Genomic DNA, 15,278 nt, shown 5'->3' on the forward strand with positions numbered 1-15,278 from the left:
CCCCCCCCCCAAACAAACACCTTATTAAATCCATATTACAAACAAATGAACACACGTGTGTGTGTGTGAGAGAGAGAGAATAGAGGGCGAGTTTCTGATTAATTCCTCCTCCCACTCGTGCGTTCAAAAGGCGTCCCGTAACCGGTTCACGACTAAGAGACAGTGTTGTTGACGGTCACGCTCCGTACCCCCAGGGCGAGTCAGCCCTATCCCCACCCACCACTCTCCACCCCCCCTGCTAGCAGCACACTACTCCCCTCCCCCCCCGTACAATTAAAAATATCTCAACTCTCACCAAACGCGAGCACGCCGAGCCACGCGCGAGTAACAGAGCTGACATCGGTGAACACAAGTTCAGGTGATCATCGTTTATAATCGATACATCGATTATAATCGATGATCGAATTATCCCGGCACCGCGCTGATTCCAACAGCATCCGGCGGTCCTGAGCCGATCTGGCTAAACCGGAAAAACCTCTCCAGAAGCTGCAACCCAGTAACGGCGATCGTCACACGCGTGTTTGTTGAAGCAAGAGCCTGAGTCGTGCTACGTACATCACCCCACGCGGAGTCTTTCGAGATTGGAGTGGTAAGTACGGTCCCGTAAATACAGCCACTTTTAACAGGAAGATGTTCATTCGCGTCGATTTGTATTTTTATTTGTGTCAACTTCCGATGAATTAAAAACACCAAAAAAAACATATACCCAACACCTATAAACATGATGACATGCAAGCATGCGCAAAAATAAGCTAATTTAAATAATGATTGTGATTATCCAGCGTTTTTGAAAATTCTACACCACCTTCCCCCTGAAGTCACCGGATAATCGATGATCGACTGTATAAACACTCATTAACTTGCTGCAAACACCTTACTAAATAGAGGACTGCAGAACTTGGACTATTGTTGTTGCCAGCTAGCTCACCACCTGACTGCCTTCCAACTTAATCTGTGGTTTCTCAGCATAGTGATAACGACGGTATAGAAAACTTCAGCACGAAATGTTCCTGTTGGGGTTGTAACCAAAGAAACAAATCTCCCAGAAAGCTTTTAGCAGACTGTTAGGGCAAGTGCTGTGAGCAAGAACCTATGAAGGCCGGCACAGCGCACGAGGGAGTTGGGTGGTTTGTAAACAGCCACACGCGCACACAACCACACACACACACAAAGTCCACTCGCTCACACACAAAACACAACACTGAGAGACCCAGTCCCCATTATATGGGCGTGTCCATGCACCTGGACATTGTTCCTTTCCATTGTTTTGTTTGGGGTCAGGTATCCAAGGTATGACTCTCTGAAAACAATAATAACAGGCTTTACCCTTTCTGGAAATAAAACAGGTGTTAAGATGTTGGGACACCAAATAGACACCCATTTAATCTTAACACCTGTTTCATTGCCATAAAGGATAACGCCTATTCGCAAAAAAATGCATCGTCTTGATACTTCCAAAAATGTCCCATAGATATGACTCTCTCTTCATACAAACTAAACTACACGTGCGATTCGGGGATCAGCCGTTGAACACCACCGAATTCACGCTGCCAAGTGGCCAGGAGATGGCGGTGAAGCAAGGGATTCCAGGATCCATCTGTGCAGAGCTCTGGGTTGTTATCCCCTCGTATACACCTATAGAGGCCAGCATGACATATACACATTCTCACATACAGTCACACAGGAGGGCAGTTACACACACACATAGTTTCACAAATACACGCACACAAAAATACACTTGCACACAAGTGCAGTCACATGCAGCAGGAAGTGGGAGGTGGGGGTGTAAGGGAGTAGAGCAGGAGAGAGACCTGGGAGGAAGAGGAAGGTGGCGTACAGTGGTTAGAAATTATGCGTCACAGCGCTGGGTTGGGGAAATACCATTAAAGGCGAAAATATTCACGGATGGAGGCGCCGTCTCTTTGCAAAAACTAAACGAAAGTCCGTCAGCCCATCAATGTTTTCCTGCAGCATACGTTTAGACAAGACACACCGTGGACCAGTTTCAGCCTCTCTTGAGTCTGAGGTTCAACCCGCTCCAACAACTGGCTGGGAGACACACGTAATAAAGATATTTTTTTTTATCGGCTTCAACAATTTCGAATGCTGGTGGCGGGTTTTAACGACACATTTATATATTTATGCGATCTAACCCAAAAAACATCTATTATGGATGATATTGGTCGCGAAAGCCTGCTACATGTTAAATTGTACTCTACATGCACGTGGGTTTAGTTTTGTAATCATTGAAATAAAACACCATGTGCAAAGAAGTTCTGACTTCACTGAGTCACACCAGCAAGGAATGGCCCCATAAACAAACTCCACTGCGCTCTTCAGTTTCAAATTCTCAGCCAAGGTCCACAGAAGTGTACACAGCTCTAACATCAGGAGTTCCTTAACTGGAGGCCCACAAAAGCGCTTGCACTGATGAAAGCACCTCCAATTAGCACGGTTGGCCACGTACGGTGCGAAAGAAATTCAACATACATACAACTGGCCCGCCGACGGGTGGCTCACCAAGACACAGAACCACGAGATCGGTGAGATGAGCGGGAAACAACAGTCAGGGTTGAGAGAGCTGTACACAAGATACGGCAAGTCCTCGCTTAACGCGTATTCACACAACGCGTTTTTGCTGTAACGCGGTTCTTCCATTGGGGAAACATCTTCACACAACGCACACCGTTATAATGCAGAACGTGCCCCGTTATAGCGCGGTTTCTGAGCGGTTGATGATACAGTACGGGGAATGACACAGTAATGTGGCGGCGTACCCTCGGTTATTTGCCCCGCCGTTTTACTGTGTGCGTACATCGTATCTCGACAAACTTTATTAAAAACATTTATGCGGAAACTGTTTTGAGTTCACGCGATTTCGCTTACCGCGGCTCTTTTCAGGAACGCATCTAATACCTGCGCTAAACGAGCACTCGCTGTATACGGGTCAAGGGCCACATTTATTGATGATGTGACCCGATGGACAGAAAAGGCGTGTGTCTAAAAGATAATGATTTTATGGAGAGTATATTGTGTGGCGGGGGAGGCGGCAGGGGACAGGCGGTAAAAGGTCGGCCAGATGATGTGTCTCTCTTTAATGAACGAGGGAACACACTCAAGTCGGAGACATCAAGTTTACTGTAAAGAAGAAGAAGTGGAATTAGGCACGAATACATCGCCAGACGGGATGATGGCTCGTGTGTGGCTGAGACCAACGGCAGTGGCAGCCAAAGAAAATCACTCCGCCCCCTTCCCCCCACCCCTCACAGAGGATGTCCACCGCAAAGGTGGAGCGATGAAATCCGATCCTGCAAAGGCGCTAGATGGATCGCGGCACTGCAAGATTGTAAGAGTCTACGACGGCTTTGGGGATGTCTTCATCCACCAGTGGACAGATTATGGCTGAAGATGATAATATAGGGGGAAGGCGTGGACTTACCCAGAGCTCCCTGGCAGATATCTGTGCGTAATGCACCGCCAACCACAAACTGCGGGTTGCTGCAGATATCCTGCGCACGGGACACACGGTAGGGGTGCAGCGATTCATCGGTTAATAGAGTAGAGTGGAGTGTAAAAATGTATTATGTACAGCTTATGTGAATACAATTTTTTTTATTTTGTTACTGTATATACAACCTAAATGTACGTTACTTTCTAATAAGACAGATCAAGCGACATAGTACAGGTAATGCATCACGAGACAAAAACGATAAAACTATGTTTAAATGGAAATGCAGGCAGATTCATGGCAATTGACATGGGTGGAGGGTTGGAGGGAAAATTTAAGCAACTTGCGGAGTTGTGTGGACCTGCAGTTGCTTGTCTTAACGGTTCGTGGGTAATGTCAAATTGTCAAGATGACTCGGTTTTCACAAATATCAAGCCAACAACACGTTGTTCAGTTAATACAAAAATATTCAAGTGAATAACAGGGCAATTGACATTTGGACTGGGGTGGGGGTGCCTATGGCCGTCTAGTGGGGCAAAATCCATGTCTTCACTATATAGTATATGGCCCATGGCCACATGAGGCCTACCACTTAATGATAGCCCCGCAAACGATATCTAGTCAGCACAAGCATCACAGCAACATTGATTGGGTACGAAAGGGATGTCTCGTTTTTTTATTCTACTGGGAACATTGTGTTTGGAGGTTTAGTGTACTCGGCCATTTCTCTCACTGAAAGGACTTCCTGCTATGAATGTGGAAATTGCGTGGCCCGCCAAAGGTAAATGAAAGTCCTATTTGACCAACAGTCATGAACAGGTAAACCCCATGAGGAAGTTTATTGCCCGCTAGTAGTAGTAAAACGTGTGCGCACATTTTGTCGCGTGCAATTCAACTCTCTAAAATGTACAATGATGAAATATTCTGGAGTTAAATATTCTGGAGAAAAAACACGGGTAGAACGCAGTCAGTCTTAAGGCAAGAACATTGCAGAGCCACCAAGCACAAAGACCCCCCCCCCCCCGTATAGCCTGAACAAACTTGTGCTAAGTGCTGTTAGCGAGTAGCACCTCTGAAGGCCAGCACGATACACGAGGGGGGTGGGTGGCCAGCACCACGCCCGACCACCTTTGTCTCCCCAGTGGTGATGATTTTACAAACTGCACCAGGTACTAATTTGAGGCTGAGTCGACCTAGGGGAGCCCGAGGACCGATTGAGAAAATATGCACTGGTGTTGGCCGTGAGCGGGGATCGAACTGGGTTCATAGCACAACACGCGAACCACTACTCCACTGCGTACAAAGACAAAGATCCCCCTTATAGTCTCAACAGACTGTTGGAGCAAGTATGTCAGAATGGATAAAGCCTTTTTTTATCTTATGACTGGAAAAGAGTTTCCATAAATACAACCCTTACACATGCATTATCAAACCATCAAAGTGGTGTTTTATTGTAGTAAAAACCCCGCTATTAAAAAAAAATGTTGAACTTTTTCATGCAAACAAGTAAACCACAACCAAAGTATTTACACATTACAGGGGCAATCCCACCGCACGTTATTGATTAAGCTAACCTTGATGTGGTGGTAGTGTATCTATATTTACGATAGCATTGCGAAATATACTGTATACTTATATTTGTAGGTGTTATCCGAGTCAATGTTGCAAGGCAGAACCACATCGTGATAAGGAACTCACTGCACGGGGCATTTCCTCGTGTGAACGAAAGAAACCCTTGTACCCATTTACAGCAGCTCTTAAAACCCATGTCATCTTTTTCGAACTGGTACCAGCGTTCATGTCAAAGATGCTAAGGCTACAACTAATCTGAAAAAAAAAACTTAACCCAGTAAAGCGTGCAACGTTGCCAATGTGGTTGGAACCATTTGGTTGGAACCATTGAACCAATATTGGCCGAAAGTGTCCCTGCACACTCCGTTTGTTGGCCAGAAACGGATCCAATACATGAATCCGAATAAATAATCTTTGTCCAGCCTCGTCGGGTGTTTGAAGGGTTAACATACCTGTCAACCCTTAATCAGTGCCCTACCTTATTCCAGATCAATTCAGACCTCATTGGTCACCCCGTGCCCCTTATAAACCTCAATGTTCATCTTACAAAGTCCCATCACAATGGAGAAATGCAACACAACTATACAATCACCACTAGTACACTCACCCACACACATGCAAACCTGTCAACCCCCTTATCAGTGCCCTACCTTATTCCAGATCAATTCAGACCTGATACATTTCAACATTCATCCTGCAAAGTCCCATCACAAGGGAGAAACACAACACAAATAGACAAAACTAATGTTTGCCCTATTGAAACGGCTGTACGCCGTATGGACCTGATAACTCAAATCCCCTGTACAAGAATACGGGGTAAGCCATATGGGTTGACACGGTATGAGTTTTAGGGGAATGTTGGCGTAAACGAACCGCATGGCCTCACCCTAAAAAACAAACGTGGATCCCTGTATTGGCTACCAAACCCTACTTTCTGCCTTAAGTTAATGTCACAACAAAGTGCATCCCGAGTGGTGATAAAGAAGCTTTTTCAGCGACTTCAAAAGTCGCTGACACTGCTCGGCCCGAGAGCGACACAAATTAAATTATTCCCACATTGGAAGTATATCTTTCATACACTTGTAATGCAGTTAGACGTTTTATTTGAACGTCACTTTAAGCCGCCGGGTCGCTATAACTTCGGAGAGCTAATACGAGACGGAAAAAATATATATAAAAATAACATGCGTGTAATGGTTTACCATCCCCTTCACTAAATGTAACCCCCCCCCTCTCCACCACACGCATGATGGTATCGCCTCCAACCAATGTGGCATTTGGGACACTTGGACCAGACCGCCGATTGGACGACACCACGAAAGGAAATAGGCGTGGGGTGGATTTACCGATGAAAAGAAATCGTGTGTGTATGTGTGTGTACAGACCATCAGCTGCGATTTAAAGCCAAACGGATGTTACTGCTGTTTTATCACATCTCAATACAACCGCATCTGGAGACGCTGTACGAAACGGTGGGCACGCTCATTGTATATTTATATTTTGTCCGCTTTAATAATGCACAACTCTTTGTCAATCCACTGCTGGAGAAAAGATGACCCCCTGCCCTGTCCGCTCATGGAAGCTGTTTGACCATACTTCATCGAACTCTGGTGGTCGGATTCTCATACCTGTCAACACCTTATCAGTGCCTACCTTATTATAGACAAAATCAGACTTTATTGGTGACCCCGTGCCCTTATAATTCTCAATGTTCATCCTACAAAGTCCCATCACGAGAGAAACACGCCGTATGGATTTGAAAACTCAATTTCCCTGTACAATAATACTGGGTAAAACCGTATGGGTTGACACGGTATGGGTTACTCACGCACTGCGCTCACCGCTGTCCCACCGTTCCACCCATATTTATATTTGCTGGATTTTAAATCTTAAAAAAAAACCTGACAGTCGCTCATAAGCACATTTTATTTCAACAATACAGTAATATATCGCCTGTGCATTGTGGTTGTCAGCCAAACAATTCCAACTCATGAACAAACACTATCTAGTGATGCTGCAGCGTTGCCACTGATTATTAATTAAAGTACACAAAAAACGAATCACTGTCGTCAATAACACCGTGGCTTTAAAAAAAACACATGCTGTATACACAATACAAAAGGCGACGTTTCGGCAAATGGCCCCTTCTTCATAACACAATTCCCTAACACATGCGATGTTCCATGGTCATCAGGTGATGTCACCACTCCAGGTATTGAGGTTACTAGCATTTTGCCCGTCCAAGGACGGGTGTATTGCAATAAATCTGAAACTTGCAAGCAAAAAGCAGACCGCGACGTGATACATTCATTGCATCAATGCGTGTGCAATTTGTCAGGCCGCGTTGACACAGACTTATTTCATTTTAAGGTTATAATCCCTTGTTCATCATGACGTCTTTTTTACTTCGATGTCTCAACAGCGTTACGGAGATCACGTGACGTGAGGGTTCTGCCTTTGTAGTGAGGGTTGTAAGTTGACGCCGAGGAGGGGGGAGGAGGCGCCTCGCCCCCCCCATGTGGAGTGACGTCACCCACTAATTAATATTCATGAGGGGGGGTGTCCATTTGGAAGACGTCACCTCTTCATGATTATTAATGAGGGGGCCTGTTCGATATGGAGTGAGCTAACCTGCTCATGATTATTAATGAGGGGGCCTGGCCGACGTGGAGTGACGTCACACGCGTTACACACTGACATTATTGGGTAAATACAGTAATAAATATAGAAGATTGAGCTGCCAGATAAATCAATGCATATGTAAACATCATGGGACCTCCTTTGCCAGTACCAAAACATGATAATATGTTTTTCCCCTTTGTTTCTTGCAAAAATCAGGTGTTAAGATGCTGAAACAAAGAAAGCTGTCTCTGGTGTGGACCAATCAGTTTCAAAGACAATGCTAATAAATTATCAGAATGTTTTTTGTTTGCATTCTGAGCACAAGGTTAATGCAGACATGTAAAAGGTTTCAGTTTGGGGTTTTAACATTTTAACACAACTGTTTTGTTGCCAGAAAAAAGTGGAAACCCCTATGATCATATTTAAACACTTTAAACTATTGTAAACTAGTGCCTTTTATTATTATTATAGTCATTTTGACAATGCTGATGGGGGAGGGGGGGGGTGATTACTTTCCTGCAGATGACGATGCACATTCTGTTGCTTATGACGACGGTCGTGCCAGCGAGGTTGTGATGCTGCCTACCGCTGATGATCATGATGATGCTGCTGATGATGATTATTGCTGCAACATTATTATCAATAACAACGCTGCTCCTGCTGATGATGATGATGCCGATGATTTCCGTGGCCATGTTAGCGATGAAGACGCCTATAATGATGCCGTTGCTGCTTCAATATCACCGATTTCGGCGATGACGGTGCTGATAAAAATGACCCTGAAACTATTGATAACATCCGCTACTTGCCGCATCATTTACCGCCAACGCTGCCACCGACCACGCTTGCTGCATTTGCCAACAACAAACAACAACAACAACAAACCATTACGCCGGCCACAACAATGCCAACATTCTCACACAGAGGGCCCATAATCTCACCGGCGGTCTGCACCACTGCAGCCCTCTGGTCTTGGACGAGCCTGGCCCCAGCTCCTTGAAGCCCAGCGTGGACGCAGCGGCGGGGAAGCGGTCGTCTTCAAAGAGGGCTCCACTCTCGAGGCATCGCTGGCGAATTCGCTCGAAGTCCTGGCCCATGTGCTGGCTCGCCCTGTCGCAGGTGGCCCCCACGCCGTCAGCCTTCAGCAGCTCGCGTTGGAGACGCGCCGTGATGCCGAGTTGCGGCATCGTGATGGTGGTGGCCCTTCGCTTGCCCGCTCCTGCTTAGCTTGTGGGAGGAGGAGGATGAGTGGCAGTAGCCGCAGCAGCAGCTGTGGCGACGGGCAGGCAGTGATCTCGACGATAGCCTCCACCCACCCAGCGAGCCTCACCACCACCACCTACAACAACGCAGCGCTGTGGACCAAAGGCAGGCAGGCAGGCAGTGAGGTTAAGGTGGGGTGGGTTAACGTCCTAGCCTGGACCTAATGTTGCCGTGAAAGAGGGTTGATGTGTGTGCAATGCGTGGTAGACGTGAGCGTGTGTGAGTGTTGTAGAGTTAAAAAAACACTGGGCAGAGAAGGGACGTCGTGTTGAAGGGGTGGGTGGGTGTGGTGGTGGTGGAGGAGGGGTGGGTGGGTGACAGGCGTGACTGTGCGTGAGAGTCTTGGGGTGGACTCGATATGTATGTATATCCCTGTGCATGTAAATCCGTGTGTATGTTTCTATGCGTGTAAATCTCTATGCATGTGTTTGTGTAAGTATTGTACAGTATATACAGTACGTGTATATATCTTAGCGCGTACGCGTCTGTGTGTATCTTTGAACATGTGTATCTGCGCGTGTGTATGTATCAGTGTGTGTATCTACCTGTACGTATATCTCTGTCCGTGTGTGTAGGTCGGTATGTGTACGATATGTGTCCTTGTGTGTGTGTGCGTCTGCTGCGTGAGTTACCACCACACCCAAATCTCACCCTGCTCCGCTCCGGGCGAGTGACTCATGCGGGCTGCAGGCTCCTCCCACAGTGGGAGGGGCGGGGAGAGGGGTGGGGAGAGGGGGGGGAGGGTGGGGAGAGGGGGGGAGGGTGGGGAGAGGGGGGTGGGGAGACGGGGGTGGGGAGACGGGGGGAGGGATGGGGAGAGGGGTGGGGAGAGGGGGGGGGGTAGGGTGGGGAGAGGGGGGGAGGGTGGGGAGAGGGGGGGTGGGGAGACGGGGGTGGGGAGACGGGGGGAGGGATGGGGAGAGGGGTGGGGAGAGGGGTGGGGAGAGGGGTGGGGAGGGATGGGGAGAGGGGTGGGGAGAGGGGTGGGGAGAGGGGTGGGGAGAGGGGTGGGGAGAGGGGTGGGGAGAGGGGTGGGGAGAGGGGTGGGGAGAGGGGTGGGGAGAGGGGTGGGAGGGATGGGGAGAGGGGGGGGAGAGGGGTGGGAGGGATGGGGAGAGGGGGGGGAGAGGGGTTGGAGGGATGGGGAGAGGGGTGGGAGGGGTGGGGAGAAGGGAAGGGGGGTGGGAGGGGTGGGGAGAGGGGGAGAGGGGTGGGAGGGGTGGGGAGAAGGGAAGGGGGGTGGGAGGGGTGGGGAGAGGGGGAGAGGGGGGGGGGAGAGGGGTGGGAGGGATGGGGAGAGGGGGGGGGAGAGGGGTTGGAGGGATGGGGAGAGGGGTGGAAGGGATGGGGATGGGGAGAGGGGGGGGTATGGGGAGACGGGTGGAGGGATGGGGAGAGGGGTGGGAGGGGTGGGGAGAGGGGTGGGAGGGGTGGGGAGAAGGGAAGGGGGGTGGGAGGGGTGGGGAGAGGGGGAGAGGGGTGGGGAGAGGGGGAGAGGGGTGGGGAGAGGGGGAGAGGGGTGGGGAGAGGGGGAGAGGGGTGGGGAGAGGGGGAGAGGGGTGGGGAGAGGGGGAGAGGGGTGGGGAGAGGGGTGGGAGGGGTGGGATGGTGAGAGCGAGCGAGAATGCGAGAGATGGGAAGGAGTGTGAGAGGCAGAGAGAGAAAGCGCAATGGGAGAGATCGAATAAGGGGCCGTCCATAAATGACGTCACGCGATTTTGGACGATTTTTGACCCCCCCCTCGTCACACGGCGTCACAAAAAGTCAGACCCCCCCTCAAAAATGACGTCACAAAGCTCTGCCCCCCCTCCAAACCATATTTCCATTTTGAAAATAAAACATGCTTCAAATCGCTTTAAACTATTGTCATTGTAGTGCGTATTTAATTTGGCGCTGCACTCTGATGTTGTAGGAGAAAACTTTTATTAAAAAGACTATTTAATCAAGTAGAACGTGTTGTCTATATTTATTTAAAATTGCGCATTTTGATGTGACGTCACCTTTCTCAACCCCCCCCCCCTCGTCACACATCGTCACAAATGTCTGACCCCCCCCCCCTAGGTACGTGACGTCATTTATGGACGGCCCCTAAGGGAGAGATGGTGAGTAGCGAGAAGCAGCAAGAGATGATGGAGACGGTCGAGTCGGACGAGGCAGAGAGAGATGGATGGGGAGAGCGACTAAAAGAGAGAGAGATACAAATACGGCGTGGGTGAACGAGTGCGGGAAGAATTAAGGGGGGGCTCTATAGCCAAGGCGGAGAGATAGAGGGCCGGGGGGGGGGGCTCGTGAGATGGAGTGGAACTGGGAATCTCATTATGCACCCCTACCCCCAGCCATTCCATGATTCGTCTCGTCACCATTCAGTTTTAAATTTTATCAAACATTCGACACGATTTGTTTCTACTGCCTCGCGTGCATTTTTTTGCCATGCGTTTCCCTGCGTAAATTGGTCGGTTTCTATTCCCCCCCCCCCCTCCTCGATTACTCCCACGTGCATAATTTATATTAAATTCGCAGCGCTTCGATTAACTTGCTCGAGAGGAAAAAACCCCCCCACAGAGGATGAGGGAGAACGAGGCTGGGGGCGACATTGGGTGTCTTGCAATGCATTGGAAGGATGGATGTGACTGCACCAGCAAAAGCCACACCACGAAATTCCAAAGACCCACCCGTAACGACTTTTACGCAACTCAGCAGGTTTACTCATTTGAGGTTCACGTGATCGTCACCGGCGTTGGCCGTGAGCCGGAATCGTGTAGCGACAGCGCAGCGTAGCGCGCTCCCCCACCAACAAAAATCCACCGCACCACAAACAACAACCACCGCCACCACTAAATCACAACCATCCGGATCTTCCATCCTCAGAGCTTAAGCCCTGCCTCACTCACTGTACGGGCGTCACCAGAGGATTTGCCCTCCACGTGGTTGCAGCGACGTGGCGATGTTGCGATATATATTGTATTACGGGTTATATCGATATATTCGCAGTACGATATCCGACGATATAAGGGGGCAGGATCGTATCGTGCTACGTTTTGCAAAAAAAATGTAAGATCGTACCTATGGTTGCTCATCTTGTTCCCTGAAGTTATATTATCTGACGACACATCCATGTCTTTAATAATTAAAGTTCACAATAATATAGGTTCTTCGCTAAAAAGTTTTCTGGATAAATTGACGGCATCATGGTGGTTACATGACGCGATAATGCACTGACAGTTTACTGCGACAAAAATATCCGTAGGCTGACGGAGATATACTCCTTATCATCATTTCTCTTCATAGTTTTAAATGTTGATAGTTTTTTTTTTACTGTTCCCAACTTCCTTGTAGTGGCTTCGGTAATAGAGTACAGTGCTGATGTGGTCTAAATTTTTTTTTTATTTTTTTTTAAATAAAACTCAAAGAGCATCGCCATTGAGTTGCAATACTCTTTTTCAAGAGGAGGATCCTCCTGCTATACTGGTGGGGGGGGGGGGGCTGTTTGGTTAATGTAATGAATTAATTGATTTTGCTCTGAGTGGGAGTAAACTAAAGTACCTGCAGGAGTCACACGTAGCACTTCCATGTCCTGGGCAGCCTCCCAGCTATTGTCCTGATGTCTTATGTGATGATGTTGAGGATGATTATTATTTTGTAAACAAATATCGTGAGAGGGAAAGGCACAGGGCAGGGCTTCATACTGGCCGTGGCTCTATCGCCGCACGATTTGCGTGTGGCTTCGTTTTTTTGTAACTGTGTGGAGTAGCTGTAACCAAATGTGATGATTAGGACGCAAATACAAATCCCCACTTTCAGAGACATAAATCCAGAGCGACAGAGACACGGAGAGACGCACGTGTAGAACCCGAGAGACGTGGGGACAAGTACGAAGTGACATCATTTTGAGGGCACCAAACTAGTTAGGAATATTGAAGCACTCTAGCCATAGGTGTTAACTACCTCGCCTGGTATACAGGAGGTCGTGGGTTCGATCCCAATCCTGACGCCTGCTGTATATTTTAAGTTTGCATGTCCCTATCCCCGTAGTCGTGTGGATTTTTCTCCGGGCCCTCCAGTTTTTCCCTCCACATTTGCACATCATAAGCCACGTCGTTGAACTATCATTTGTGGCCAGCTCGCTTCTGAAAAAGAGCTATATGCGTATAGCTCAGTGGGCCTCACCTGCTAAAATAAAAAATAGTACAGTTTTCGTAAATAGTTAACCCTAGACCGTAAGGCCAGGAGACGGCAGTTTAGCAATTTACTCCATCTGTGAGTAGTTTTGAGAACTAGCCCCTAGTAGGAGTCAATTTCCTCCGGGTACTCCAGGAGAGAGGGAGCGGTGACGACAGTGGTTTACTATACAATCCATTGCATGGCCACAGTCGTACTGTGGCTTGTCTTTAATCTTCCATTGATGGAGGAGATGCACGCATCAGGCCTGTCGATGTTCTGATATGGTTAACGGTTACTCCAGTGCATCCGAGGAATGTCGAATAAGGTGTCAGTTCTGGACGTCCACGTTGTTCCGCTCTATTTGCCAACATTCTTTCGGGATCTGGGTGGGATTTTAGGATGGTGGTAGCACAAACTCAACAGGGGGATCGGGGACTTGAGTCGGTGGTGAGGTACATTGTTGAGGTCTTGGTTGATGGGTTGGTGGTTGTTCTTGGCAAGAAAACGTGCAACCCCCCTTTGCATTGTGCATGTATCTGCAGATATTTGGTGGCAGAATGTTCGCCTGGGTGCCAAGGGGGTTTGATGTCAGTTTCAGTGTTTCGATTATGAAGGGCATTACGTTATTTCTGTGGACATCTGTGAAAATACCTTTATAGATCATCGGATTCCTCCAGTATAAAATACATATTCTGAGTGCATTGTGTATCTAGGCTGGAGTACAATACGCTGCCACTGATAATGAAATTCATGAATCTTTTTAGTCTCTATACCGTACAGACAGACCGCACGAATTCCCTTGCTGTGCGGCACCTAGCAACATAGATAAGTATGGGGAGGTAGGTGGGAGGTCACCTGATGCTTGAGGTGAGAAACATTACATGGGGACGGCCCCTTGGGGTGTCCACCTGGAATGCAAATTGCAGAGAGGGGAGAGAGCGAAACATGCCCCCCGGGATTCTCTGCGCCATTATCATAGCCTGTACGTACAGCTCGTTTGTCACTATACTGCTGGATGAAGGGCCTGACTACCCTCTGTGAGCAATTAGGATTTTACTTGACCGTGTGTCATAATTAAGGGGTGTGGGGGGGGGTGTTTCGGTTAGATCAGGGCATTGATAGCTTGGGTGAGCAGTTACAATACGGGACCTTTCTTGCCAGTATCAAAGTATAATAATAGGTTTTACCCTTTCTGGTAATAAAACATGTGCAGCTGCTCACCCCGAGCTAGAAATGTCATCATAGTGCATTGTCTTTGTGCTGTTCGCCTTTTGGCGTTCTCTGGTCTAACACTAGTTGAGACGAGGCCCTAAAGAAGGTTGTCTCTGGTGTAGACCAATCAGTTTCAAAGACAATGCATATATTACCGGTCCATGTTTTTCTTTGCACATTCACCACAAGTTTGTGTGGCTAATGCAGACGTGATTCCTTGCAAAAGGTTTCTGTTTGGTGTTTTAACATCTTAACACCTGTTTTCTTGCCAGAAAGGATAAAGGCTATTTTAAAATGTTCATTATTTTCATGCAGGCAAAAAGGTCCCATAGATATTACAGTATCCATGCGTATGTAGTGTCAGCGGAGCAGGAGACAAGGTTTTTCAGGAGCACCTTCTTTATTAACACCATCAGGTTCACAGGTTCGCCCTCGTGCTCTCCCTAGTCGTCTAGCCTAGCCTTAACACAACCCTGACCGTGTAACACTGACGGCGCCGACCGAGACAGCCAACAACTATCCGGCCGCGCAATCTCTAGCGAAGACGGCAGCGATGAAAGCGGCGACAGCAACGACGAGACGAGTCCACTCCCAGAACCGGCAGCCCTGAGCTCCTGCTCTCAGCTGCTTTTATGCTACCCGGTGCGGCCTGGCTCCATCCTGGTCGCACCTCCCTTCTCGAACCCACTAGCGGGTTCCAGGGGCTTCCAGATGGGGTCTTCCATGACCCTTGCCCCAGTTCCTCCGCCCTGCCGACACACCCACGTCAGTGCTCACCGGCGTGTGTACTGCTCGTCCACCGCAGTTGCCGTTGCTGGACAATAGACGGCGCTCTTACACTACACGTACACAACGTATTGATAACATGCTGACCAATAAAGCTGATCGGTGGCTTAAGACTCTTCAATGCGATCTGCGAGTCCCAAAACAATGGATATTGAATATGAGGGTCCAACAGCACGTTTGGAAAAGGCGAAGAGAGAGTGGGGATTGCACATCA

The 15,278-nt window shown here is 48.4% G+C and overlaps 1 protein-coding gene across 1 annotated transcript in view; it reads right to left on the reverse strand.

Annotated features, from left to right (window-relative positions):
* The window catches only part of LOC144720011 (calpain-1 catalytic subunit-like), a 42,073-nt gene extending 32,522 nt beyond the window's left edge, over nt 1-9,551 (reverse strand). Inside the window, exons 1-3 of the mRNA XM_078596426.1 lie at nt 9,451-9,551; nt 8,584-8,997; nt 3,440-3,509 (exon numbers count right to left, since the gene is read on the reverse strand). Coding sequence (XP_078452552.1) covers nt 3,440-3,509; nt 8,584-8,829 — 316 coding nt within the window. The 5' untranslated portion in view covers nt 8,830-8,997; nt 9,451-9,551. The remainder of the gene's footprint in view (nt 1-3,439; nt 3,510-8,583; nt 8,998-9,450) is intronic.
* Between the last annotated feature and the right edge of the window lie 5,727 nt (nt 9,552-15,278).

This window comes from Lampetra planeri, chromosome 7, assembly GCF_965212315.1.
Source record: "Lampetra planeri chromosome 7, kcLamPlan1.2.h2, whole genome shotgun sequence".
NCBI classification, from domain to species: Eukaryota; Metazoa; Chordata; class Hyperoartia; order Petromyzontiformes; family Petromyzontidae; genus Lampetra; species Lampetra planeri.